At 41.2% G+C, this 14,988-nt stretch overlaps 1 gene segment (V, D, J or C); it reads left to right on the top strand.

Annotated features, from left to right (window-relative positions):
* The window catches only part of LOC149461522 (Ig mu chain C region membrane-bound form-like), a 385,848-nt gene extending 373,164 nt beyond the window's left edge, over window positions 1-12,684 (top strand). The window contains 3 exon segments of the C gene segment in view: window positions 391-720; window positions 10,295-10,431; window positions 12,535-12,684. Coding sequence covers window positions 391-720; window positions 10,295-10,431; window positions 12,535-12,543 — 476 coding nt within the window.
* The last annotated feature ends 2,304 nt before the right edge of the window (window positions 12,685-14,988 follow it).

Raw genomic sequence — 14,988 nt, 5'->3', positions numbered from 1 at the left:
ATGGCACCTGCCCGCGGGTCCACATTTCTCTGTGTGGGTGGTGTGGCTGCACAAAAATTCATGCGGATCCGCAGCGGCACCACCCGCACATACGTGAACCATTCCTTACACAAGAGGTATGCTACTGGCCAGATCACCAGGTGAAAACAAAAAACAAATCAATGCAACCCTCAGATCTAATTATTGTAAGCTGAAATATATTCAGTTTTTGATTTTGGGTTTAGTACCACTTTGAAAAAAAAGCATTTAGTGGTTTGATAATGTTAGAGAACTGCATTATTTTATGTTATGTATATCTCATAGAGTTCAGCTTAAAATGTATCTATTGTACCTTATTAAAATTTTCAATTCAATACAAATAATAAAAAAGAATTTCTGCTTTAAACATAGAGAAAAAAATGATATTACCAAGGATTGGACTATTCCCACCACCTCCTGAAGATATAGCTAAGGATGAGCTCTGTACGTTGACATGCGTTGTCTATGAGTTTTATCCTCGAGGCATCTACATGGGCTGGACAGAGGATGATAAGGAGAGCTTCATGGATCAACATGTTAACAGCGAGCCAAAATGGAACGATAGAAATGCGAGTTTTTCTGCAGTCAGTTTTCTGAGTGTTCCCTGCAGTGAATGGAAACAAGGCAAACGTTATGGATGCCTAGTGGGCCATGAAGCCATCGCGCTGAAATTTATCAGAAAAGAAATTGACATACATTCTGGTAAACCAGCAACGGTCAAAGTGTCTGTCGCCATGTCTGATACCACCATGTCTTGTTATTAGGAGTGTTGCATGCATGGTCCTTCGCTTTTCTCTTCCCTTAATTCCCTTAAAGGGAATGTCCACACTTCACTCCTTCCAAAAAATGTTTCCTTTTCTTTTTATTTGTATAACAAGCTAAAAAAAGCGTCTATGTGCTCCTCTGTCTGTAACATCTGTGTACTAGATTTGGTCTTCCCAAAAACCCAGGCTCTTCTAGAATGTACTTGTCAATGTGATTTTGCTGTGACAAAAATGTGAGGGCTGTATTTTGTAAATGGACTTATTCTGCAATAAATATTATAAAGATAAATCTCTCAGAAAGAGGCTTGCTGTCAGTACAGCTTTGCTTTATGATTATTTCATTTACAAAGCACTTTATTACTAATTAGGGTACGCTTTTGGCATTTCCTAATGTGTGTATCAACGTTAACTAACACAAAAAGTAATGTATGGTAATCCTAAGCAAATAATTATCTTTTTGCAACCAAGTGAAATGACAACTGAGCTATAATCTGATTACACCCCATGCACAATGGGCTCTGAGCTTGTGTGCGTCCAATCCCAGGATTATAGTGCACCTAGAAGACACAGGTTCAGTGTGAAGCCTGGCACAGTCATTGGCAGGCTGCAATATGCTGCGGCTGGACAGTGCTGAATTCTGTACTGAGTGGTACTGACATTAAGGGCCCCATGGCTTCAGGGACATCTGCATACACCCCTGACCACATATGGTGCTAAATGTGAGTACCACTCTACAGTCACAGTGCATTTCAGCCTGCCATAGATTTTACAGGCTGCAGGCAGTGGGGATGGACATGCACTTGTGTTTCCTGGATGCACTAAAACGCCGGGATGGACCGCACATGGACTAAATGCCTAATGTACATGTGGCCTTATTATGCACCACTGCCCTTGGCACTGATATTCAGTATACCAGTGGGAAATCTTTGTAGGGTGGGTGACCCAAACTGACATTTAACCAGTAGAGTGGTTATGGCTATTAGTATACAAAAAGACATTACTATGAGGAGCTAAGTGCTAAGGTGATTGTCAACCCTCACCTTGCAAAACAACCCATCAGTTTAAAACATAAATGAAAACATTTGTGTATAGATCTAAAAAACCTTATAAATACATTTTTCCCCTATTTTTTAATACGTTCTCACATACTCTCTGTTCTCAGCTTCATAAGAGCTATGGGAGGAGAAACAACAGTACACTCATCTTCCCAATGAAAGGATGTGCTGGGGGGCGTGTCAGGACAAGTTTGGTCATTGGAGGAAAGCAGGCTGAGTTCCCAAACAGCTAGAGAACTGTCCTCTCTGTGCTCTCATGCCTAGTGTGGCCAGTTTTTAATAGGAAAGCAGAGGGACTGGCAGGAGCACCAGGGATTTCAAACAAAAGAATGAATACAAAGAACAGGATACCTTTTCATGCAAGTACATTGTACAGCAGGCACATATCAAGAATATGAAATGATGGGTTTACATCCTCTTTAATAGAGCAGGTTTACACATTTTCACCTCTTTACTTTTTAATTACATAGGGAGAATTGCAGGGAATGGTTAATCCCATTTCAGTTTTTTTTTTTGCCATCTGTGCTTCATTGGGGATAATTATATTCACATCTTGTCTCAACAGGAATTAAGAGTAAATTTATCCAGAATAAGATAATGAATTGCCACCAGAACAAATTTACCCATGAGAAAATTTTCCCCATCATCTGGTCCAGTGACAACTGTACAACTGGAGATTTTCCCAATGCTTTCTAACCTGGTAATAATGGTAACCAGGACTAATAGTGAGAGCAAATCTCCCCAGTGGAGTCACAGACCGCAATAATAATTTGAACCCTTTCTCACTTTATCCAAAACTGAAAAAAAAATTTTGTCTTCAGATACACTTTAATAGTATTTTAGTACAGAGAACCTCATTTGATCACACTCCCTCCTATGCTGCTCTTGCTGGTTCGGAAAAACAGACCCTTTATTCATAACCTATCCATAAGACGCTTGGCCATGTAGAAGCATTGATGCAAATGGATTAGTTCACTTGGTAAAACCATTTAGTGCTACATAAATATACATTTTTAAAGCTATTCAAAATATTTGATAAATGTGCAGCAGTTAAACATTTAAAGCTGAAATCCAGGAAACTTGAAAATCCTCTTTTGCAATGAGGCTGTGCCCACATTGCAAGGGTTAAGTGATCGTTTGGTCTTAAAAAAACACATAAAACCACTTTTACTTACCTGATTCTCTGCTCCCCCATGCTCTTGCGGTGGACTATGCCTTAGTGTCCTCATGTCACTGCAGGGCTATGGACCCTGCATTGATCTTGACATTAGGATATTAGACCAGGGGTCTCCAAACTTTATAAATGAAGGACCAGTTTACTGTCCTTCAGACTTTAAGGGGGCCAGACTGTGGCCAGTGGGAGAAGAAAATGTCCTGGCATCAGTAGGAGTAAACAATGCCTCATCATTGGTATTAACGGGAGATATAGTGCCCCATCACTGGTATCAATGAGAGGAATAGTTTCCCATTGTTTGTTTCAGTGGGTGGAATAGTGTCCCATTGTTGGTGTCTGTGGGAGGAATAGTGACCCATCATTGGTGTCAGTGGGAGGAATAGTGTCCCATCATTGGTGTCAGTGGGAGGAGTAGTGCCCCATTATTGTTATCAGTGGAATGAATAGTGCCCCATCATTGGTGTCAGTTTGAGGAATAATGCCCCATTATTGGTGTTAGTGGAAGGAATAGTGTCCCATTGTTGGTGTCAGTGGCAGGAACTATGCTCGACTGTTGCTGATGGTGGGGGGAATAATTCCCCAAGAGCCGGATAAAAGCAAGCAAACGGCCGCATCTAGTTGCCGGGCTGTAGTTTGGAGACCACTGTCTTAGACCACCAGAGCATAGGGAAGAAAACACTGCATTGACCAGTCTAGCAGTGTGGAGGATGCAGGAGCAGAGGATCAAGTAAGTAAATTGACTTTTTCATACCAACTAGGCCTAAACAAGCAGTCAACCATTTCAGTGCTGGTGCGGTTTTCAAGTTTCTGGAGTTCAACTTTAAACGTAATTACTATCATTTAGTAAAAGGACAATCCATCAAGGACAGAGATGATGTGTAATCGCTGTCTATTTGAATCACTGCTGGCTATTTATACTTCTCACTTCTCAAAGCCCTACCAGTGAGTTATCCCCAATATTAGGGTCTCTCCCAACAGCCAAAGTCTTGTTATTTTTGAGATTGTAATCCTCACACCCCTCCCATTCTACAGTAGACAGCTAGGCAGGTGATACAATTATTTTCTAGCTGAATTGTCTTGAAGGGTAAGTCCCTTTAGTCCCCTCCCATATTTTTTTTTCATTTAGCCCTCCCACATTAAGAAGCATTCTGACCACGCAATTGTACCATTAGGTTTGTTTACATCCCACACTCATTTCTGTACAATGGTGCAGTAGTTTCCCATGGGTCCTCTGAGCACATCTTTCTATTCAGGTGCAGTCTGCTCATGGAAGATCTGTAGCAGGATGTATAGAAATCCCAGAGATTGTAGGCATGACTGCAAGTACAATTTGCAGCTACGGAGGGTGAAGTATATTGACACATTGAAAGTGCACTTATCCATTTACCTGTCATTCAATTATGAAAGTTGAAACAGTGTATAGTTATAATATATGATCTATATTATAATGGTCTTGGTTGCAGCAAATTTTCACTATCTTGCAGAACAATAAATTAAAGAAAACTTCAGAATCTACCACTTTTGTGTGTCAGATGCCTACGACTTCCCCCCCCCCTTCCTCCTTTCAAATGCTACATCATTAGTGTGTCCTTACAGACCTGCGGAGATGAACTAATGAGGTGGCAGCTGAAGGTGGAACCAAGGTGGGATACATAGGCATCTGACACCAGCAAGAGTTTGATGCTGAACATTCTAGTGGTGCTTTCCTCCATCCACAGTTGTTACCTCTGCATCCCCTCTCCATCCACAGTTGTCGCTTCTGCATCCCCCTTCCTCTATTAGCAGCTGTCACTTTTGCATCTCCCCTCCATCAACAATAGTTACCGCTGCATCCCCCCGCCAACCACAGCTGTCACCTCTGCATCACCTTTCTCCATCCACAGCTGTCACTTTTGCACCAACCTTCCCCCCTCCACGTTGTCCTCCTCTGCATCCCCCTTCCTCCATCAGCAGCCTTCACCTCTGCATTCCCCCTCCATCCACAGCTAGCACCTCTGCATCTTCCTTCCTTTACCATCAGCTGTCACCTTTGCATCTCCTCTCCATCCACAGTTGTGAGCTCTGCACCCCCATCCTCCATCCACAACTGTCACCATTGCTTCCCCCTTCCTCCATCAGCAGCTCTCACATCTGCATCTTCCCTCCAGTCACAGTTGTCCCCTTTGCATCTTGCTTCCTCCATCAGCAGCTGTCACCTCTGCATCTCCTTTCCATCCACAGTTGTTACATCTGAATCCCCCTTCATTCACAGCTGCTTCCTCTGTATCCTCTTCCTCCATTCATAGTTGTCACCTTGCAGACCCATCCCCCATCCACAGTTCCTATATCCTTTGCTTCCTCTATCAATAGCTCTCACCTCTCTATCTCCCCACCAACCATAGCTGTCACCTCTACATCATCTTCCATCATCCACAATTGTTGTCTCTGCATTCTCCTTCCTCCATGCACAATTGTTGTGTCTGCATTCTCCTTCCTCCATCCATAATTGTTGTCTCTACATTCTCTTTATTCCCTCCACATTTGTTGTGTCTGCATTCTCCTTACTCCCTCCACATTTGTTGTGTCTGCATTCTCCTTCCTCCATCCACAGTTGTTATGCATCCTCCCTCTATCTATAGTTGGCACCTCTGCATCATATTCCACCATCCACAGTTGTCTCTGCATTCTCCCTCCTCCATCCACAATTGTTGTCTCAGCATTCTCCTTCCTCCATCCACAATTGTTGTCTCTGCATTCTCCTTTCTCCCTCCACATGTGTTGTGTCTGCATTCTCCTTCCTCCCTTCACAGTTGTTATGCATCCTCCCTCCATCTATAGTTGGCACCTCTGCATCATCTTCCACCATCCACAGTTGTCTCTGCATTCTCCTTCCTCCATCCACAATTGTTGTCTCTGCATTCTCCTTCCTCCCTCCACATTTGTTGTCTCTGCATTCTCCTTCCTCCCTCCACGATTGTTGTCTCTGCATTCTCCTTCCTCCCTCCACATTTGTTGTGTCTGCATTCTCCCTCCTCCATCCACGATTGTTGTGTCTGCATTCTCCTTCCTCCCTCCACATTTGTTGTGTCTGCATTCTCCTTCCTCCATCCACAATTGTTGTGTCTGCATTCTTCTTCCTCCATCCACAATTGTTGTCTCTGCATTCTCCTTCCTCCATCCACATTTGTTGTCTCTGCATTCTCCCTCCTCCATCCACGATTGTTGTGTCTGCATTCTCCTTCCTCCCTCCACATTTGTTGTCTCTGCATTCTCCTTCCTCCCTCCACATTTGTCGTCTCTGCATTCTCTCCTTCCTCCATCCACAATTGTTGTGTCTGCATTCTCCTTCCTCCATCCACAATTGTTGTCTCTGCATTCTCCTTCCTCCATCCACAATTGTTGTGTCTGCATTCTCCTTCCTCCCTCCACATTTGTTGTCTCTGCATTCTCCTTCCTCCATCCACAATTGTTGTCTCTGCATTCTCCTTCCTCCCTCCACATTTGTTGTCTCTGCATTCTCCTTCCTCCATCCACAATTGTTGTCTCTGCATTCTCCTTCCTCCCTCCACATTTGTTGTCTCTGCATTCTCCATCCTCCCTCCACAATTGTTGTCTCTGCATTCTCCTTCCTCCATCCACAATTGTTGTCCCTGCATTCTCCTTCCTCCCTCCACATTTGTTGTGTCTGCATTCTCCTTCCTCCATCCACAATTGTTGTCTCTGCATTCTTCTTCCTCCATCCACAATTGTTGTCTCTGCAATCTCCTTCCTCCCTCCACATTTGTTGTGTCTGCATTCTCCTTCCTCCCTCCACAGTTGTTGGATGGTGGAAGATGATGCAGAGGGAGGATGCCTCACAGATTAAGAATTAGGTGTTGCAGTCAAATTCAAGTACCGGTAAACCCTAATTGGATTATATTTGTTTGCTGAAACACCACAAATCATACGAAATTGCTTTTTTTTCTCCTAAAATACTGTTTTCACTTTTTTTTATCTTATTGTGTGTCAGCATAACAGCTTGTAGTGCCTGCCAGGTGGCACATGTGACAATGCAGAAGCACAATTGAAAAACAGTTGTCACATTATAATAGGAAGTTTCTAAATAAGGGCCTTCATGACAGGATCCCCAAATAATATTTCAATAAAATCTGCGGATTTAAAACAATAAAAATAGCATTTAAAATGATATTATCATGTTGAACATTATAAGAGATTTTAGTGAATGAGCTTACATCTTCTTTAAGGGATATATTTTTAAAACAGTGAATGTGGCTGTCACCAAAAATCTACTGGTGGTGGATCAATCACCGTGATGTAAAACACATGCACCAGGAATATTCACCTACAGTCTATGTTTGGTGAATGTCATATTCACAACAATATAAATATGCTCCTTAGTGTTATGCCTTCTAGTATGTGCATGGGAGCAGGGGTGGACTGACCATTTGGAAACTCGGGCATTGCCCGAGGGCCCGGGGTCAGTAGGGGGCCCGAAGAGATGCCCCTGGTACCTTTTCATAGGCTTTTTTGAGTTTGGGCAAGGACACAGGGGCCCCATGATCCCGTATTGCCCGGGGGCCCCATGAGTTGTCAGTCCGCCCCTGCACGGGAGTCAGTCATTCCGGCACAGGGGCAGTGTTCCAGGAATGCACGCTGAGCTGTGCACATGCAGCTCAGTGTACATTTAGTAGGAAACTGCAAGCAGGCAGGTAAGTATGTATTATTGCAGAAGAGACATAGCATTCTTGGAAGAAATACCATAAACAGATTTTAAAATTCAAAAAATTTAATTTTTGTAACTTTTTATTAATTTTTGTTGTTTGTTTTGACGATGAAGTGACTGCACAGCCCCCTTTGTGCCAGTATAGTATGAGAGCAGAGGATGACACACAGCGTGGAAGCACATTCTCCATCTGTGGGCACTATGTTTCCCGTTATGTTGTGTTGTGCGGGAACCCCCCCCCCCAGGGGCTTTCGGATATAATTGCAGGCAGGGTGCAGTTGCAAGTGTGAATACACCCTAAAACCAACAAGAAATCTTATAATAAAATAATAATTTTTAAAAAAAGGTCAAGTGACAATACGTATCACACCCAAGGAAAGTGTACCATACAAACAACATGCAGGTGCTCACAACCTAATAAGAGAAACTCGGTTTGGTTGTATAGTAGTTCTGTTTTTGGACCTTCTGAGGAACTGAAATTCACACCATGTCAAAACAAGACCTTTTTGCTTTATTTTAAGTAAATCAATAATTTGGAAACCTACATTGTGAAGATATATTCTGGGCAGAACAGGGTTATGCAGGTCATCATTCAATATAGTATGTGCTATTGCTATAAAAATATCTAGATCAGGATGGATTGATCAGAATAATCAAACTATACATTGCACCAGTGTTTAGCAACCTTTTTTTAGTCAAAGCACTCTTTAAGATTCTGCACTAGAGGTCTAACTAGAATCTTCAGGGCTCCAGTGCAAGAAACCATGAAGGGCCCCCCTGACCCTGTCCCATGCCCCTTTCCATTGGTCCCAGGGCCCTTTATTACAATCATGTGGGACCCTTTCACATATTCTGCATAGAGTTGCCACCTTTTATTCAAGCCAAACCCAAACACTTTACAAGCACACGTCAAATTTTTTTTGTAGTATATGCTATGCATTATATTCTGTGATTAAATAACTTTTCTGTTACAGGGGTCAGTGTCACCTCCTTCATAATACAGAGGCCCCACATAGAGACCCCCATTAGACCAGAGTCCCCTTGTATCAGTCCCCCCTCCCAGAGTCCCCTTATATCAGTACCCCCCCCCCATTAGATCAGAGTCCCCTTATATCAATGCTCCCCTTGGAGACCCCCCATCAGATCAGAGTCCCTTATATCAATGCCGCCCTTGGAGACCCCCCATTAGATCAGAGTCCCCTTATTTCAGTGACACCCCCCTTAGAGACCCCCATTAGGTCAGAGTCCCCTTATATCAGTGCTTCCCATAGAGACCCCCCCCCCATTAGTTCAGAGTCCCCAGTACTTCCCTTAGATACCCAAAAGCTATAAATTTTAAAAATACAGTGCAACCTCCTCCTATAATTATATTCATATGTCAAAAATAATTGTGAATGATTGTGGAAACCCCCAAGGGTAATCCAATAATTAATACACTCCAATATTATTCATACATATGCACTATGCAATCCTGATACACATAATACTATACGAAAGGTGGTGGAAACCTCCAATCCTTTACTTTGGGAATGCAGCAACCCAAGAGTGAGATTATTTATTGAGCTTTTTATTTATTTTTATATTCCCTTATATTAGTGACCCCCTCCCCTGAAGACCAACCGTTGATCTCTAAAGGGGGTTGCTGACAGAAAGGAAGTCTGATATAATGGGGGGGATCTCCAGCCATTAGAGCAGCAGTTAGCACCCCCCCCCCCCAAGAGACTCCCATTAGCTCACAGTCCTCTTATATCAATGCCCCCCCCCGCTTCCTTAGAGACCTCCATTATATAAAAACGACCCCCTTTATATCAGCCCCCCCCCCCCTTCCCTTCCTTAGAGACCTCCATTAGAGCAGAAAGACCAGTAAGTGTGGGATGCTGGGAGCAAGAGTTGAGTGGCGGAACTTTTTTTACGGATTTTGTTTTTTTTTGTAATGGAATTTTTTTCAACCACTGTTGCACTTTATATTGACTTTGGAATGAAAATATTTAATATCACTGTGAGATATGAATTGATTATGTTATTATTTATTTAATCATTTACATGATTCACTGCACATTCTTTGCATATGTTTTGTATTGAGGTTTGATCCACTCATTGCTTTATCATATATTAAGAGATGTATATATATTTATACATTCATCTAGATAGTGTTTATAATTTATTGATCTGGTACTGATAAAGCTTCATTGTTTGCAATATTAAAATGAATGGCATCTGAAATTCGCGTTGTGCGATTTGTCATTTGAGCAGAGCGGTTTGAAATCACGACTCAGAACGCCCAGATGTGAACGGAGTCTAAGAGTTAGGATCTATGCTACAGGCAACAGTCAGGGGTACCTAAAATACTTTGATACACAGGATACGGTTCAGACAGAATAATGTTTCGTAGATAAACTTGTACTTATCTAGAAGTTAAATGTGTTAAAAAGGATGTATGTAAAAAAAATGATAACAATATATATATATATATATATACTGTATATATATATATATATATATATATATAAACTATGATTATAAAAAATATGAGGTGAGTTACACTAAATCACATATGTTAACATATATGTACTCCATTCAGCCTGTTGCAGTAAAATAATCAGAGAAGGAGAAGGAGAGGAAGAAGAAGAAATTGATAACCGCTGGGAGATCGCCACAACATTCATGTCCTTGTTCTTTCTAAGTCTGATTTATAGCATCACTGTAACTTTATTCAAGGTAAGAAACACTGCAAGTAAAATATGTATCATGTACCACAGTACAGTTGTCTGTCACCCCACATTTTAAGGAAGATGAACAGTTCTGAACAGTGACCAACTTCCCCATAAAATCCCAGCAACATCCAGTTCCATGTAATGCCATCTGAGGTAAGTAATGACAACCCACCTGGGCTCCCCCAGAGCTATGGCCCAAAGTCACATCATTTTGTGATAAGTCTCTCTGTCCTTTTAGATATTTTCATAGCAATTTCTCTACTGTATGCTGCTTAACCCCTTTACCCATCGTAACACAAATATGCGGCCTCACAGAACTGGGCTTTTTTCCATGGGGCCGCATATTTGCGTACTTGTCTTTGTGCTGGGAGCATACCGCACGGTCACTGAGAGCACCGGGTCCCGTTCTAATGATCGGGACCTGGGACTTCTGATTCAGGGTCACATGATCGCTGTGATAGCCTCTGATTGGCTATCACAGTGATCAGTCACTGTACAGCCTGGCCCCCTTGTTTTTTTCTCTCTCCATGAATATAAGAGAGAGATACATTGTATCTCTCTAACTCCTGGCAGAGAGGGGAAAAAATGTTTGTAAAAAAAAAAAAAAAAAAAAAAAAAAAGATGAATAAATAAATAAATATTAAAAAAATAAAGACAAAATACCTAGATCAAGGTTTGATCTAGTTCAGTGCCAGGGATAGTGTTTGGGTGAAGGTCAGGGTCAAAAAGTCAGGTTCAAAGGTTAGGATTTAAAAAAAAAATTTGGTATCAGTGTCAGTTAGTGTCAATGTCAGTGTCAGAGTGTTTTAGGTAAAAAAAAAGACAAAAACAAAATGTGCACTGTTGTTTCTGGGCTGTATTACGGGTACAAACCACAAATGACATACGCATTTATGGTATTGCTGCAATTATCAATAGCTGGAGAATTTATTTTGGCTTGTTCTTTGGGGGTAGGTTATGGTAGTAACAAGAAACACACAGCTAAATAATAGCCAGTTTTCCTTTAATAATAAAATAAAATCAGGAGATACCCATTACCATTTACCACCAAATGAAAGCCCAATTTGTCCTGAAAAAAACAAGGTATAATTTACCTGGATGTACAAAGTAGTTGTGATGATATGTACGGTTTTACTAACACATGTCAAAGTTGCAAAATTGTACTTAGGCATTTAGATTTGTTTTACCCTTAGGCGTGAAGGGATTAAAGATTACCTCCAGGCATAAAAAGTTTCAGTTAAATATACTCCTTAATAGCCACAAAGGATATAAATACACCTTGTGAACCCCAAATACTTTTGCATAGCCATTTATTGTCTTATGAAATTTGCAGTGTGCTGTATGTTGCCTGTAAAGAGGGCATAGCTATGGGAGGGACCTAGGAGCCCCACTCACTACAGGCTGCCTGCAATCAATCACAAGAGGAGGCGGAGACAAGACCTTTCACCCTGCACAAGCAGAGAGTAGCAGTAACTGGTCTTTATTACAGGAAGCTCATGCACAAAGGCAAATGTTCACGCTAGATTACTGCATAAATCTTAATACATATTGCACACCAAGAATACACGTGCCTCTAATATTTAGACTATACTTGCATATTCTAGAGTTCAGTTATCAAGTATAAGTGAAGGCAACAGTTATTTTTTTTATGATAGATTAGATGGGATTAGAACACCTGACAGGTTTTTATTGCTGTCTGTGTGCTTGTTAGTGAGATTCTTCCTATATTCTATTTGTCCTGTTTACCATTTTCAAAAGTGAAAGTGAAACAAATTTTGAGTTGTCAACAGAAGAGTAATAGAGGGAAAATCATCCATTGACACTAGTTCTAGTGACCCTTGTGACAACCAGGGATTCCCATACTTTTTAAACTGTATCTACAAACTGTATGTTGTCATTCTCATATTATTGGCCAAATGTTGTGGCCACTCTCATTGTTATCCATATTATTGCTTTAAAATAAAATATTTTTTTAAAAGTGCTACATGAAAATACCCTAAAACCAGCCTGCTAGCTGTAGGGGTGTTCCCCCTTTACTAACATTAGATACAGTAAATCATATTTTACATTTAGAAAATGCATTGATTCAAGGACATTTTTCCTGCAGGTAAAATAACATCCTCATCAATACTCAGGACTATCTACAACTGAAGAATCTGGATCCAATAAAAATAAAAGGATGATTTTATCTTTTTTTTCATAGTAAACCTTGTAAATAATAGTATATTTTCTTTGTAAATAATTATTTTTCTTGGCAAAATTTGAATAAAGCTTCAATAAAATACTCTTTGCTGACTCTGTTGATACACATTTCAGTCTTATATCTTATGTAATAAACAGAAATAAATAGTTCCAACTATAAATTGGAATCAAACAATGTTTCACCATCATTACCTTTCACTTATTTAGTTCTCTTTGGTAACTTTGATGCTTTTCATGTTTGAGGAGTCAAACTTTGCAGAAAATATACTATCCACCTAGACAGCAATAGCTGTACCTGGAAGAATCATGTGTAAGCCGCATACCAGGGTGGGCTCCCCAGGATACAGTGAAGTCATGAACGAGGAAAGCAACCCCAACACCAGCTTTTGCCACAACAGAATTTTACTTAGATGTGGCAAATAAACACAACCACAAATGCTGGAAACATACAATAAATTTACATACACCCAGCCCAAAGGCTGAGACCCTTGTGCTGCACAGCATGGCGCCTTCTGATGATGAAGGTAGAAAGTTTAGTAATTTACCTACTGGTGGGCACAACTAAGCTACCACACCTTACCTGTTATTACCCTATAAGAGCAGGAATCAGTGTATGGGTGTATGGTATGGGCTAGCCTGTGGTGCAGCACAACAGTTTACAATCGTACACAAATCTACAGTATTCCCTCTCCCTTAACTGGTCCTGTAGCACGTGTCTGAGTATTCCTTCTGAGCAAAACGCCAGTCTGGCTTGAGTTTGTAGGATTTTATCAGCTCTCCAATGTGAAATGTCACTTTAAGTTGTGGAGTCCTTCCAATGATCAGTAACAACACTTGTGGCCTGACACAAACAGAGACCCTAACTAACTAACTATAGGCCTGGACTCAGTCTCAAGGCGACAACACTGAAATGAGGTGCGTGCACGATCTTACTGACCCGAGTCTGAACAGAACAAATGTCTCCCCAACAAGTATGCGGTCTCGCCGTATATGTTGCTTAGTTCCTCTGCTCTCATCAGCTTCCTGGCAGCAATCTCATTAGCATTCCTGGCAGCAATCTCATCAGCTTCCTGGCAGCAATCTCATCAGCTTCACTTAGCTGCAGCTCTGGCCACGGAGGGACACCTCCCACACCTGGATGTCATCAGATTCTCTGCTCACAGGGCCCCTTATTCACCATCCTCCAAAACATGGCTTCTCTCCCTCCTTCCTGTTCTATTCAACTCTGAGTGCAAAAACCCCACCTCTTCATGAATATACAAATATCTATGCAGTCTGAGGCTGTGTTAGAAAAACAGTGACATCTTGTGGCTAAACCGCAGAATGTCAGTCAAAACATTAATATACTTCCACACAAACAGTGTTCAAACAATGAGAGCTGTTTCCCCATCTCACACATGCATCAAGTGAAAGCAGAGCTTCCAACCTGCATACTTGTTGAGGGCTTGGGATATAAAGTACTGCAGCAAAAGCACTAGTATTATAGCTAGACAACTAGCATTTTCAGCAATGGCAGTATTTATTGCAAGACATGTTTTCTTCAAATGCTAAACCACATGAACAATTACAATTGCATGCTACTCAGAGATTTAAAGTGATGCTTCCATGAAAGAGGTATGGGGGCTGCAATTGTATACTTCTAAAAAATGCTAGATATCTGTCCGTGTGTAACTGTTGTATGTTTCAGTCACAGTTTTGGAACAAGCCAACTGCAAATGAATGTCAGAAAAGTTTAAGAACTACTTAACTCTATACTTGTTCCGGGTCAGTGACTCAGAGAGCCTTGACGTCAAAGCATCAAGATAGCCAGGGAACTAGCATTCTCAGAAGAGGGTTCAGTAATCATATCCTCCATTAGGCCTCATGCCCACAGGCCATTAAAAAAACTCTCCTAAAAGCCTTCCTTCTGGCAGCAGCATTTTTGCAGAAAAACCCCTGACGTATTTAAAAGTATCTAAAACTTTTACAAGAGTTAGGCACGTTTACAAGCGCCAAACGCTTGGGCGTTCATTCATTTTATTGGCTATAATAATAATATATTCTGGCCATTGAAATGAATTACTGGTCAAGCGCTAAAAGCACTAAGCGATTACTCATGTTTGGGTGCGTTAAGACACATTTAGATGCGTTTAAACACGTCAAGCATTTTTTTCTTCTTAAACACTGCTGGACGTACTGGCCTTGGGGTTTTTTTCCTGCCTGTAAACGCTCCTGCCACCAAAAGCTCCTAAAAGTCTGTGAGGTTGATTGACCAAAACTGAAGAGTGCAAAATCTGTTGCAGCTGTGCATGGTAGCCAATCAGCTTCTAACTTTGGTTAAGTTTTGGCAATAAAACCTGGAAGCTGATTGGTTTCTATT

Source organism: Staurois parvus, unplaced genomic scaffold (assembly GCF_062004578.1).
Source record: "Staurois parvus isolate SC_StPar_1 unplaced genomic scaffold, SC_StPar_1.0 ptg000199l, whole genome shotgun sequence".
In the NCBI taxonomy this organism is placed as follows: domain Eukaryota; kingdom Metazoa; phylum Chordata; class Amphibia; order Anura; family Ranidae; genus Staurois; species Staurois parvus.
Note: the sequence above shows the minus strand (reverse complement) of the source record. Positions and strands in the feature narration are given on the sequence as shown.